At 56.2% G+C, this 13,063-nt stretch overlaps 1 protein-coding gene across 1 annotated transcript; it reads left to right on the top strand.

Annotated features, from left to right (window-relative positions):
- Window positions 1-1,286: 1,286 nt before the first annotated feature.
- CRYBB2 (crystallin beta B2) lies at window positions 1,287-10,873 on the top strand. Its single transcript, XM_043558075.1, has 6 exons — window positions 1,287-1,393; window positions 3,023-3,102; window positions 6,285-6,403; window positions 7,618-7,750; window positions 8,915-9,057; window positions 10,616-10,873. Exons 2-6 carry the CDS (start codon window positions 3,049-3,051, stop codon window positions 10,782-10,784), a joined length of 618 nt encoding a protein of 205 aa, XP_043414010.1. The 5' UTR covers window positions 1,287-1,393; window positions 3,023-3,048; the 3' UTR covers window positions 10,785-10,873.
- Window positions 10,874-13,063: the final 2,190 nt, after the last annotated feature.

Genomic DNA, 13,063 nt, shown 5'->3' with positions numbered 1-13,063 from the left:
CCCTGAGATCATGACCTGAGCCAAAATCAAGAGTCGATGTTTAACGGACCAAGCCACCCAGGCGCCCCTTTACTGGTAAGTTTCTGAGGAACCTCCATACCGTTTCCGCAGAGGCTGCGCTATTCTACACCCCAGATTCCTGTCGTCTTAAGCTGCCTTAGCAAAGCTTCCTAGGCCCGTGTCAGGCCGTGGACTGGGTGGGTACCACAGCGAACCACGCAGACAATGGCTCTGCCCTCATGATGCCTACCTTCTGATTGGAAAGATGGCAAATAAACGAGTCGCGCAATCGTCGGGTGGTGAGAAGGGCTACAGACAGAAACAGCATGGCCGGGTGTGAGTGTGTGTGTGTGTGTGTGTGTGTGTGTGTGTTGGGGCCGTGGAAGGTGGGGGACAGCAAGTCTTGCTCCAGCCTGGTTTCCGAGCCCCAGTGCTGTTCCCGGTCTCCTGCCTGATCTGGGATTCGGTCGAGACGCAGGCTGGCTGCAAGGGAGCCATGCACACTGGAGGCACGTGAATAAAGGCCAGGTGCCCGGGGGCAGCGGTGGAGGCCACAGCAGGGATCTGAGCGGTTTCTCCAAACCACAGGGGCCTAGGGTCCTAAGAGCACCCGCTGAAAAGCAGCAGGTGTTGGGACAGCGCAGGGTATTCAGGGTGAAGTTCACTCTCCCCGGCCTGCAGGATCAGGCCCCCTGCCCCCCTGGAGCTATCTCAACCTGCCTCCGAGTCTTTAAATGGCACGCCAGCTCCTGCACATGGCCCCTTTCTGTTTGGAACTCCCTTCCCTGTCTGGTTTCCCAGGCTAACTTACCCTCGTCCCCGAGGACTCTGTCTCTTCCTGGGAGCTCTCCTGGATGGTCCAGACTGGGGTCGGTCCCCTCCCTGACGCTACTCACCTCGCCCGAAACGGAGCGTGGCACTATGTGCCAGATAAATATTTGTTGAATGAATGAGTGGATGGATGGGTGGACGGACGGATGCTGGACCCTGGCAAATCGCCGTCCCCCTTCCCTTGTTTTCTTCCCAGGGCCACTGAGATTTGCCTCTGTCTGCCTTCCCCCAGGGCTCGACTGACCACACCGGTGAACCCGGCGTGCCCCCGGTCCTGGCAGCTGGACGGCTGATGCATGCAAAGTGGACATCCCCTTGCCCAGCCGCCTGACCACCCTGGCGCGGCCGAATCCAAAAGCTAATGACATTATTGTGCAGAGACACAATGTCTGTGGGCATTTGCTGACCCGGGCTTTGGTGTGGGCTTAACCCAGCATTCTCGTCCTGCTTTCTGTGGGGACGCAGCGATCACCCGTCTCGGCACTGGCACTCCTGGGGAAGGTATAAATGCCACCTCCCGCCGGCTAGGCTTCACGGGAGCTCTCGGAGGCTGGCGTCACTGGTAAGAATGCCTCTCTCGCTTGCCTTGCCTTTTTCTCTCATCCTTATCCCCTGTTGGAAAGTGTGGGAGACCTGGGTTCCAATCCAGGTGCCACCCCCTTTCTGACGAGGGGACCTTGGGCAAAGACTTCACTGCTGTAAGCCTCAACCTTCTCTTCTGTTAAATGGGGAGAGGGGTCGTCAAACCTCCTTTGTCAGAGGTGACACAGGCGCGTGGTCCGGCACGCTGCCTGGCACACAGGCTCCTCTATTAATGTCAACCAGTCCATCAGCGTCCTTGCGTCGCTAGTGACTGGGGGGGAGAATCCGAGGGTTTGTTAGTGGAAGGAATCAAACCAGCGAAGGCCCAGCATCGTTTCGAAGGCGGTGAGCCAGTGCTCCCCAAATCCGCAGGCATTCCCGGGCACCTGCTATGTGTCCAGCCTTGGGGAGCGCTTAGTGGCCAGGAAGCAGCTGGCGATCTCTGAGAGCTTCCAGGGACAGGTGATTCCAAAGCCACTAAAGCTTGGTGGAAATGACCCTCATGATGCCATAACTGCTGCCATTTACAGAACACCGGCTGTATCCCGGACCCGCTGCCCAGGGGTCAAGTCGTCACAACCTGTTCACAGATATCGTCGGGCGCCATGACTGTCCCCACTTTGCAGAACAGGAAATTGAGGCCCACATTGGCAGCACCCGAGTTGACCTGATTGAGCTTAACCTTTAGTGCGAGGCGGTCAACGACTGGGGCTGCATGGCGGGGCCTCTGGCCGTGTGACAGGTGCACAGTGCTGGTTACTTAGGAGAACAGAGCGGGCTTGGCCCCCAAGCTGCTTATTTGCAGTTCTTCTCTGTGGGGGACGTCCTGGCCTGGGCTCGAGTGTGGAAGGGGCTTCTGGAAGGCTGGGCGTCTTCTCTGGAGAAGGAGTTCAGGTGTCTCCTGTTCACTGGAAACACGCAGGCTGGGGTCACTGCTCCTCCTGCGGGAAAGGGGAAGAGAGTGCCAACTTTCCAGATGTTCTGGAAAACGTTTTCTGACGTTCTCACCAGGGAAGAAATCTTCCCTGCTGCTGCCTATCACAGTGCCTGAGTTTCTACCATTATATGCTCACTTCTTCGTCTTCTCGTAGCATGAGTCCATCACAGATATGGGCGCTCATGGGGAGTGGGGGAAGGTCAGCAGCAGAGGGGCATTCTGGGTACTGGGTGCCCGGGGGGGAGGGGGTCTTGAGGACGAAGTCGGGGTGAGGGCCTGGGGTTACAGGAGACTTTGTGAGTGGGGTTTGTGGCCCGCACTTTGCTTTTGATCGGGAAATTTCTGCATGATATGGATGGGGCTGCATTCTGCGTGGCTCCCTTTGTCCGGAGCTGAATGACTGGGACCCACCTGGGGCCCCGCTTGAAGCCCCAGTTTATCACCGCTTTCTTAGCAGACCTCGATTTCCCCTCCGGAGCAGTCCTGGGCACCAAAAAATGAAGCTAAGGATGGGAAGTCAGACAGCCACTTGTGGACCCTGCTGCTCTGGGACATCCTGAGACAGGGATACCAGAAGGCTTCAGGGCCGGAGTGGAGGGGCCCCGAGGCACCCAGGGGAGAAAGCAGAGGACCCAGAGAGGTCCTCACTGCCGCTTCCCACATATCTTCCAGGTCTTTCCTGCACAGGACCACCCACCATGGCCTCAGACCACCAGACCCAAGCGGGCAAGCCACAGCCCCTCAACCCCAAGGTGGGTATGATGCAGGGGAGGGTGGGGGGGCACGCAGAACTCCTCCTCCAGACTCAGTTTCCCTTCTGTAAAGTCCAAGTGGGTGTCTTCCTTCCTGAAGCTCCCGCTCTGTGCCCCTGCCCCTCTCTGGGCTCCAGTCTCCCCCACTTGCACAAGGGGGCAGTGATTCCGCCCCCCTCCGCCCCCGCCCCGTCCCCTGCACCAGCCCACGGCCGGCCAGGATTCCTGACACCAGCTTCCAGCTCTGGAGACTTACGTTTCTCTGCCTCACCCCATACCCCATACCCCATTGCCCACAGGGGCTCCCCAGAGCTGGGGCGGACCCACAGTCCCGTGCAAGAGGGGGCTTGTGAACCGAAGGTGAGGTGGGATTCCTGACCTGCTGTGTGACTCAGGCCAGTCACTTGACCTCTCTGAGCCTCAGTTCCCACCTTTGTAAATTGGGGAGAATCGGAATCACGGTGCAAGGTGGGTGTGAAGAGGCAAAGGACACCAGCTTGGCCTGGCCTGCGGTGTCCAGCTAAGACCAGTTATCACTGCCTGCTTTGCCCCCTCATCCTTCTCGCCCTCCTAGGGTCCAATGAGGGGGGACTCATCATACCCAGTCTGCACCCAAACCTCTACCAGCCACCATTCCCCTGACTGCCTCTGCCGGGCTCCTTCCCATGGTCCCCTGCTTCAGGGACCCTGGGCAAGGGGTCCACCCGGGCACTGCCCTTTTGTCTGACATGTGGCCTCTCCGGCCAGGGAAGCTTGAGTTCAGAGAGTCGGGATGAATGAGGAAAGGAGGTGTTAGCTTGAGGCGGTCAGGGAGGCCTCTCTGAGGAGGCAACACGGGAGGGGAGACCCGGGTCACCGGCCACATGAGTCGGAGTGGGGGTCGGGGAGAACATTCCAGGCAGAGGACACAGCGAGCACAAAGGCCCAGAGGTGAGACAGAGCTGCATGAGTCTGAGGAGGAGCACGAAGGCCTGTGCAAGCTGTTTAGAGCTGCACTGGCCCACAGACGTAGAAATCGAGCCCCCATGCCATTTAGCATTTCCTGTAGCCACGGTAAGAAGGTACAAAGGAGCCAGGGAAATTAGTTTGCGTATTCTATTTTATTACATGCAATAGGCCTTGGGGCACCTGGGTGGCGCAGTCGGTTAAGCGTCCGACTTCAGCCAGGTCACGATCTCGCGGTCCGTGAGTTCAAGCCCCGCGTCAGGCTCTGGGCTGATGGCTCAGAGCCTGGAGCCTGTTTCCGATTCTGTGTCTCCCTCTCTCTCTGCCCCTCCCCCGTTCATGCTCTGTCTCTCTCTGTCCCCAAAATAAATAAACGTTGAAAAAAAATTTTTTTAAATGCAATAGGCCCTAACGTATAATCAATAGAAAAATTATGAGAAAGCCCTTTGGCACTCTTTCTTGACTATCCTAAACCTTCAAAATCTGATGTGTCACCTTCTGTGACAGTGCGTCTTCATTGGGACGGCCTGAGTGCGTCCCTCAGACTTAGGTGGCCAATGAATGGCTGCAGCACTGGCCTGCACACATTTATTTATTTATTTATTTATAATGTTTATTTTTGAGCAAGAGAGTGCGTGAGCAGGGGAGGGGCAGGAAGAGAGAGAGACAGAGAGAGAGAGAGAGAGACAGAGACAGAGACAGGATCCCCGACGCGGGGCTCGAACTCATGAACCACGAGATCATGACGTGAGCCGAAGTCGAACGTTTCACCGACGGTGAGCCACCCCGGCGCCCCTGGAGAGCGCGCATTTAAAGGATTAGATATCGCGTAAAATGTCAGCATCCGTGTGTGGATACATAGCAAGACTGGTCACGGTGACAATACTGAGCTTCCAGGCCATCTGGGGCCGTTCGAATACACGGAGAGGCTGACCTCCCTGGTCCTCCTCCTTGTCTCCCAGGCCAGGGTGATGATACGTTGGCTCCTAATGTTGCTGCTCCTGCTTCTTCTCGGTAACCCTGCAGAGTGCTCAGCCTCTCCCATTTTACAGACGGGCCAGCTGAGGCGCGAAGCAACCCAGTTGCTTGCTGGAGTTGCCCAGCTGGATACGCAACAGGGGTGACATCAGAGCCCGTGTCTCCTGACCCTTTCGTGGTCGAGTCAGTGACCATAAAGGCCGAACTGAGCCCATGGAATTTGTCTCTGAGCCCCGCCGGGCCTCCCTGCCCTGCCTTTATCTAGCTAATCCCCGGCCTGGGAGAGAGGGACGTGTTTACACAGCCAGTGCTGACCATGTAGATTGTGCAGCTGCCCTTCCCAGGAGCCTGCTGCCCTGAGCCCGCCTCTCCACCCGGGGCGGGGTGGGGGGCGCTCCCTGGGGGACATGTGGCTGCAAACGCGCTCTGGAATCGTGCAAGGTGGCGGCTGCGAGGCCGTGGCGGGGTGGGGGGGGCGCCTTCATCTTGCAGAGATTGTGCCTCCCTCATGGGGAGCCTGCTGGCCCCCTTCCCCGGGCTGATGAGAGCCCCCTTAAGGAGGGAAGGCCCCCTAAGAAGTGTCCCAGGGGAGGAGACCTGCAGAGCCCGTGGGGGCTTAAAGAAAAGGCACAGGTATGCGGGGTCTTAGGGGCCAAACGGGGTCAGGTGTGTTGGTGGTGCCGGCCCGGCTGTAGCAGGAGCAGGAGACAGCCCTACCTCTCCTGGGAGCTCGTTAGGGATGCAGAATCTGGGGCCTCACCCCCAAGACGTGCTGCCCCGGAAACCGCATTTGTCAAGGTCCCAGGTGCCTTGTGTGCACGTTGGCTCGCAAAGCGCCGCCCTTAACGGAAACGGCACCAGACAAACTTGGACTCCAGTTTCCACTCTGCCACTTGCCCGCCTGGGATCCGCAGGTTGTCCCTTCGTTCTCAGGGTTCTGCCTCCCCCCCCACGGAGCAGATACTGCGTGCTCACCGTTGTGCTTCTCTGAGCCCTTCCAGCAACCCCGTGAGGTAGGCGCTGTCACTTCCCGTTTTACAGATGGGGCAGCCGAGGCTCAGCGAGGTGAAATAGGGGCTCAGGAAGGTCTCACAGCTGGCAGGTGCAGGACTGTCTGGCTTTCGCGTTGGGTCTGTGACTCCCGAAAGTGGAGCCCGTCAGGATCCCTCGAGGCTCCCTGAGCCCCCTCCCCGCCCCCAATGCCCTGCTTCCGTCCTCCGCATCATCGTGACGGGTCCCACCCTCTCCTCCTGTCACAGATCATCATCTTTGAGCAAGAGAACTTCCAGGGCCACTCGCACGAGCTCAGCGGGCCCTGCCCCAACCTGAAGGAGACCGGCGTGGAGAAGGCAGGCTCCGTCCTGGTGCAGGCTGGACCGTACGTACCTGGGTGGGGTGCGGGAGGGGGGCTCGCCCGGTGGGAGCTGCCAGGGTGAGGCATATGGAGCTGGGGGGACCTGCCCTCCCCCCACTGTGCTCTTAGACCCTGAAATTTGGGGCAGCCTATGGAGAGAGTTTGTGCTTTGGGGTCACAGAGAACTGGATTCAAATCCCAGCTCGATCACTTTCAGGCTGTGTGACCTTGGACCAAGAACTTCCCTCTCTGAGCCTGGGCTTCCTCCTCCGTAGGATAAGAGGAACCACGCTGAGGGGGAAGGAAAAGAACTCATAGGCAAATCCTGACACGGAGGCCAGGCAGCTCCTCGAGGTGGGGAGATAAACACAGTCTCTCTCATGGGCACAGCTGCCCGTCTGTGGCTCCCGGAGCATCTGCACTCTCCTGGGCGGTTTAAAGCTAGACGTCCCAGCTCTGCTTTCACCGTGCCCTTCCCAAATTCTGGCCACGCTGGATGTCAGCAGATTCACCGGCACACTTGGGGGCCGGCAGCCTTGGGCCCCTGACCCCGGAGAGGAGGGCTGGTAGGATCTGATTCTGCCCTGCTCAGGTCACAGAGCGAAACACAGCCTGCAGGGGACTCTCTCCGTGGGTCCTTGACCACTCCTTCTCTGCAAGAGCCTCAGGAATCGGGGGTGGCCCCTGGTGACCCAAGAGGTCAGTGATTCTGGAGGGGTTGGGGGTCCTACATGACCCACACCCCAACTCAGGGTTCTCAGGGGATTCTGCAGAGTTCAAGTGCTACTCAAGTTAGGATCTGCCAGAAGAATGGCCCTGCCCGGTCGCCCTTATCCAACACGCTCTGGGCGTCTGTGCGCCCCAGGAGTGCGTCTTCCTGGACGAGGGAGGTTTTGACCATTTAAGCACTGCATCTGATTCTCAGTTGCCCCCCCCCCCACCTTTATTTTTCGCATTTGGATGGAAGAATTTCTCAAACGGACTTTACACTCCCCTGCTGTCTTTTTCAAAATCTAACTTTTGGTATTTTTATTAATGACTGTTTACTGTTCAAAATTAAGTTCTGGATCGCTGAGGTGATTCTGCTCTTGGACTGGAGGTGTCTGGATTTTGATGGGTGAGCTGGGCAAGTGTGAGCCACCCCCCCCCCAACCCAGGGGGCTTGAGAGACTAAGCCAGGGTCCTGCCAGAGGAAGCCTGGGGTGGCTCGACCTCTCCTCTCTCTGTCTCCACTGCAGCTGGGTGGGCTACGAACAAGCCAACTGCAAGGGTGAGCAGTTTGTGTTTGAGAAGGGCGAGTACCCCCGCTGGGACTCATGGACCAGCAGTCGGAGGACGGACTCCCTCAGCTCCCTGAGGCCCATCAAAGTGGTGAGCCTCCCGTCACTTCCTGCTTCTTCTCTCTGCTGCTTGTGGCCAGGGCTTTAGGGACCAGGAGGGGGCCTTCGCCTCCAGCATCGTGACCCTTCTAATGCGCAGGGTGCGCTTCCTGGCTGTGTGACCTGCTAGAAGCCGTTCGCCTCCCTGGGCCTCAGTTTTCCCATCTGTAAAATGGGGATATTTGACTCTGCGGCCCTGAGATTCCCACATGCCCAGCCTGAGAGTTGCCACATTGCACAACCCCAGGGGGCTCCATTCACAAGACCTCAAAATGCTCTGGTGGGGGTGCTGCTCACATTCTATTCTGTACAGACGGTGCTTTCCGGGGTTGGGAACGCATCACAGAGCAATTGCGCAATAAACAGTAGCCATCGTAAACATGAAAAGAAATCCTGGGATTGGTGTGGAAGAAAAGGTAGTTCAGCTCCTGTTTGTAACTCGTGCCGGTGGGGCGTTCTGGTGCATTTCTGAACCTGATTCTTTACGAGAATGTGAGCTCTTAGGGAGGACAGCGGGCCCAGCAATGCTCAGTTACACTCCCAAGCCTCCCCAGCACAGTCTAGTTCCCCTCAGAGCTTGATGGAAGGTAGGAGAACATTGCATCCCATGGACCCGGGTTCCTACCTTGGCTCTGGTGCTCCCAGCTGTGTGACCTTGGGCAAGCTGCTTTACCTCTCTGAGCCCCGGGTTTTCTCATCTGCCAGAGAGCATAAGAGTATTTAAAGGATTAAAAGGGGATGACTAAGGAAAATGTCACAGGAACAGGAAGATGGGAAGAGATGTGGTGACGAAGGAAAGCCAAAACATCTCAAGTGCCTTTTCGGGGCACCACCAGCCTGTGTCCCTGTATGTGTCGATTGTGGCTGCCTTTTTTTTTTTTTTAAGCAGGCTGAGGCTATGGGGGGGAACATGACCTATCAGAATTGAATGTGCCTTAAAGTGTCGACTCCAGAGTGTCGCGTGCAGATAGCTTGTGGGACCTCAACAAACGGCCGCTGTTTACCTGCAGTTACAATTGCACTCGGGTGGCAGGGGTACTGGGCAGAGGGCTGCAGATGGAGTGTGCTAATCCCAACACCGCAGCACGCGGATGGGGCCGGAAGGCTCTCCCTCGCTCCCCCTCCCGCGCTCACTCTCCCTACTCCCTGTCAACAGGACAGCCAAGAGCACAAGATCATCCTCTATGAAAACCCCAACTTCACGGGGAAGAAGATGGAAATCATAGACGATGATGTGCCCAGCTTCCACGCCCACGGCTACCAGGAGAAGGTGTCGTCGGTGCGCGTGCAGAGTGGCACGTGAGTGCAGACCCAGCCCTGCTCACCCCGCCCGGGAGCCCAGACCCCGGGGTCCTGAGTCCCGCTCTGCCCCGAACCCTGCTGATCTTGCACACTCGCGACCTCAGTCTTCCCGCTGGAAAATGGGCGTGGAGATCGCGAGCTTGCGTGTGGCTTTCAGCCCTTGCCGTCCCCTCCAGATCTGCCTCTTGGGCAATACCCTACCTGGGGGGGGGGGGGGGGAGAAAGCTTGGCCTTAACCTCAGTCCCCAGGAGCGGGACCGTAAATGGTGGTGGGGGTATAGGAGAGGTCGGGATGAGTTGCGTGGTCTTAACAGGGCTACGGGGGGAGAAAGTCCAGCCCGTGCCAGCAAGGTTAAACCCTCTGGGGGTTCACAGAGGGGCTACAGGCAGTGGGGTGCTGCCGGTGGTTGGTTCCAGCTTGCAAGAGCCGACTCTGAAGGTTTCAGAATATCTGTGAGCTGGTTGCTGAATCATCGGTGGCTCAAAACCAGCCGGGGTGGGAGTATTGACACCACAGACATTGGAAAGTGAGACACGCCAAGACCTTTTTCTACCCCGCCCCCCCCCCCCCCAAGAGAGCTGGTTTGACCCAACACCGACTGGCTTTTCTGGGGTTCGTCAACCTCTGAAAATAGTGTGCACGGCTCTGCGTTCATAGTCCTTTTCGTTTGTGTGTTCACTCGTTACTCAAGTGCTGGAGTCCTGCCACGTGCCAGGCGTCGCGTTAAGTACTCCGTGTGTCGGAGCAGATTCAAGAGACCTGGCTTTTTCTTTGTGTAGCTAACAGTCTAGCTGGGGTCAACGGTTAACAATTTAAGAATCCACACAGATCTGGGCTCCTTCCTTGAGGAAGGGACTGTTGAGCTCAGATCCCAAGAAAGAGTAGGAAGTGCGGTGTGAAGAGAGGAAGGACATTCCAGATAGAGAAGGGCATGTGCAAAGGCCCTGGGGTTGGAGGAGCCTGGTGAGTTGGAGGGACTCTCCAAAGGTTAAAGTGATGGGTGCGCAGAGATATAGTGCACAAGACCACGAGGGAGAGCTGCAGGTATATGCAAGGGTTGTCCTGGCAGGTCCTTGTAGGCCAGGGCTTTGTGACATTTTGTGTGTGGGGCGGGGGGAGGGGGAGAAACTGTAACTTTCATTAGGTGCTCAAAAGAGTGGAGGATCCCCCCTAAACGGTGCTGACTTCAAATGATGAAGGGATAATGGAGGGGCCCTGGGACCTAGCCTCCTCTCTCGTTTGGCCTTGCAGCCAGGCATGGGGTTGGGATGAGGGTGGACAGAGACAGTTAAGAGACCTGCGTTCTTGTAGGCTGAAGTGGGCTTGAGGTCACCTTTCCCTAGTAGCAGGCCTTCAGCCAAAAGTTGCTTTAGGAGATAGTGATCTCCCCACCAAGAGAAGGAAGCAAGCAGAGGCCGGAGGCCGGAGGCCGGAAGGGTGGCGTTCCTGCTCGACAATCAGGAAGTGTGAAATGAACGGGAAACCCACCCTTCCTCACGGCCTAAGGCTGCTTTCCTTCTCTCTCTCTTCGTCTGCTTCCCCTCCGCCCCACAGGTGGGTCGGCTACCAGTACCCTGGCTACCGCGGGCTGCAGTACCTGCTGGAGAAGGGAGACTACAAGGACAGCGGTGACTTTGGGGCTCCCCACCCACAGGTGCAGTCCGTGCGCCGCATCCGCGACATGCAGTGGCACCAACGGGGCGCCTTCCACCCCTCCAACTAGTGCTCCCCTGTTCCTCCTTCCCAGGGGCTAGGTCTGCTGCCCAGAATCCCCCCGCACCCCCTGGCGAGTGAATAAAGTGTGACTTGCAATTTGTGCGTTGCATTGCCTTTCGTCTCCAGCGGGAGCTGGGTGCTGCGGGCGGGCGGGCGGACGTGCCTTTGTGCGTGAGAGAGAGAGCGAGAGACCCCGAGACCGAGAGAACCAGAAAATGTCTGGGCTGGGGCACGACAGCAGAGCCTTCGCCGAGACTCACAACTCTGCAGCTACTTCGCTGTGTGGTCTTGCGCCTGTTGTCCAAACCCTCTGAACCTCTGCTTCTTCGCCTGGTTCGCCACCACCTTTGCCGCGTGAGCGTGAGCGGCTGGCTCGGCTGACCTCCTGGCTCCCTCCCACGTGGCTGCTGAGTTCCCTCAAGGTCGGAGTGCAGGTGAAGGTGGCTCCAGGCCTTAAAGGTGCATCCACTGCCGGCCATCTCCCCATTAGCGTGTTATCCCCCTTGAGCCTGGCCCTTTTCTTCCATCCGCCAGAGGGACCCACAACCCAGCAATCCCTCCCGGTCCCGGAGAGAGGTCATAATTACCTGTTTGTGCGTTTGTGTGCTCATTTGTCCCTCTGTTCGCTATTTGGATGATTCGGTCTGGATTCTAACGGCTGTTCTGGAGCCCCGGCCAGTGACGGGGACTCAGACACATCATTCTACCTCTCAGCCCCTCCATGGGTCTACCTGGAAAGAATGGGGGAAGAAACAGTGCCTCCCTCACTGGGTCCAGTGAGGATGAAATGAGCTAACCCAGGCCCTCTCTGTATAAACGGGGATCATTTGCTGGCTGCCTGCAGTGCAAATGTCTGTTCCCAGGGCACAGATTCTCTTCACTTTGTATTTGGTCTCCTTTGTTTTAGTGTTTATATTTTTGAGAGAGAGAGAGACAGACAGAGGATGAGCAGGGGAGGGGCAGAGAGAGGGAGACACAGAATCTGAAACAGGCTCCAGGCTCTGACTGTGAGCACAGAGCCCGACACGGGGCTTGAACTCACAGACCGCGAGATCATGACCTGAGCCAGTCGGAAACTTAACCAACTGAGCCCCAGGTGCCCGTATTTGGTCTCTTTCGACGTAAGCGGTTTTAAATTTTGATGTAGCACAACATCCATCTGTTCCTTTACGGTTTGTACATTCTACGTTTTCTTTAAGAAATTCTTTCTTACCCCAGGTCACAAATATATTTCCCAAGATATTTTTTTTTTCCTAAAAGTGTTCAAGTTGTGCTTTTCACATGGAAGTTCTCGATCCTTCTGGAGCCGATTTTTGTGTATGGCGTGTGGTAGGGATCTCATTTCTTTCTGGATCTCCCTTTTGTCCTGGAATCATTTTTGTTAAGAAGTCCATTTCCCCACAGTGGAGCAAATACTACCCTGTCACATATTTGATTGGCATGTGTGTATGGAGTCTATTGATGGGACCTCCCCTTTCTTTCTTTCTTTCTTTCTTTCTTTTCTTCCTTTTCCTTGTCTTCATTCTTTCTTCCTTCCTTCCTTCCTTCCTTCCTTCCTTCTTTTCTTTCTTTCTTTCCTTCTTTCTTTCCCTTGTTTTCTTTCTTTCTTTTTCTTTCTTCCTTCCTTTTCCTTTTCTTTCTTTCTTTTCCTTGTTTTCTCTTTCTTTCTTTCTTTGAGAATGTGTGGAGGGAGGGAGGGAGGGAGGGAGAGAGAGAGACAGAGAGAGAGGAGAGAGAGAGAATCTCAAGCAGGTTCTGTGCTGACTCAGGGCTTGATCCCACGAACAATGAGATCATGACCTGAGCCCAAATCAAGAGTTGGACACTCAACCAACTGAACCACCCAAGTGCCCCAATGGGGTCTCTTTTCTCTTCCTTTAGTCAATTTGTATGTTCCTGTAGTTTGACCACATTGTGTCAGTAACTACTGCTTTGTAGTCATACATCTCGGACCATTCTTCTTATTCAGAAATATTAAAATTTTTTTTAATGTTATTTATTTTTGAGAGAGAGAGAGAGAGAGAGAGCGTGCATGTGAGCAGGGGAGGGGCATAGAGAGGGAGACACAGAATCTGAAGCAGGCTGCAGGTTCTGAGCCGTCAGCACAGAGCCTGATGTGGGGCTCGAACCCAAAAGCCATGAGATCATGACCTGCCCGAAGCTGGATGCTCAACCGAGCCACCCAGGCTCCTGTTTCAGAAATATTTTAGATATTCTTGCCCTTGTATGCCTCCATGTAAAGTCATCCCCTAAAATCTGGAAACATAGAAAACTTTGTTGAATGAG

The sequence above is a fragment of the Prionailurus bengalensis genome, chromosome D3 (genome assembly GCF_016509475.1).
Source record: "Prionailurus bengalensis isolate Pbe53 chromosome D3, Fcat_Pben_1.1_paternal_pri, whole genome shotgun sequence".
NCBI classification, from domain to species: domain Eukaryota; kingdom Metazoa; phylum Chordata; class Mammalia; order Carnivora; family Felidae; genus Prionailurus; species Prionailurus bengalensis.
Note: the sequence above shows the minus strand (reverse complement) of the source record. Positions and strands in the feature narration are given on the sequence as shown.

Bases quoted from the DNA above. Each gene is read 5' to 3' on its own strand.
- CRYBB2 (XM_043558075.1), top strand. From the start codon at position 3,049: ATGGCCTCAGACCACCAGACCCAAGCGGGCAAGCCACAGCCCCTCAAC. The intron at 6,404-7,617 runs GTACGTACCTGG...TCTCCACTGCAG, and splicing joins GTCCTGGTGCAGGCTGGACC to CTGGGTGGGCTACGAACAAG. The intron at 7,751-8,914 runs GTGAGCCTCCCG...CCCTGTCAACAG, and splicing joins CCCTGAGGCCCATCAAAGTG to GACAGCCAAGAGCACAAGAT.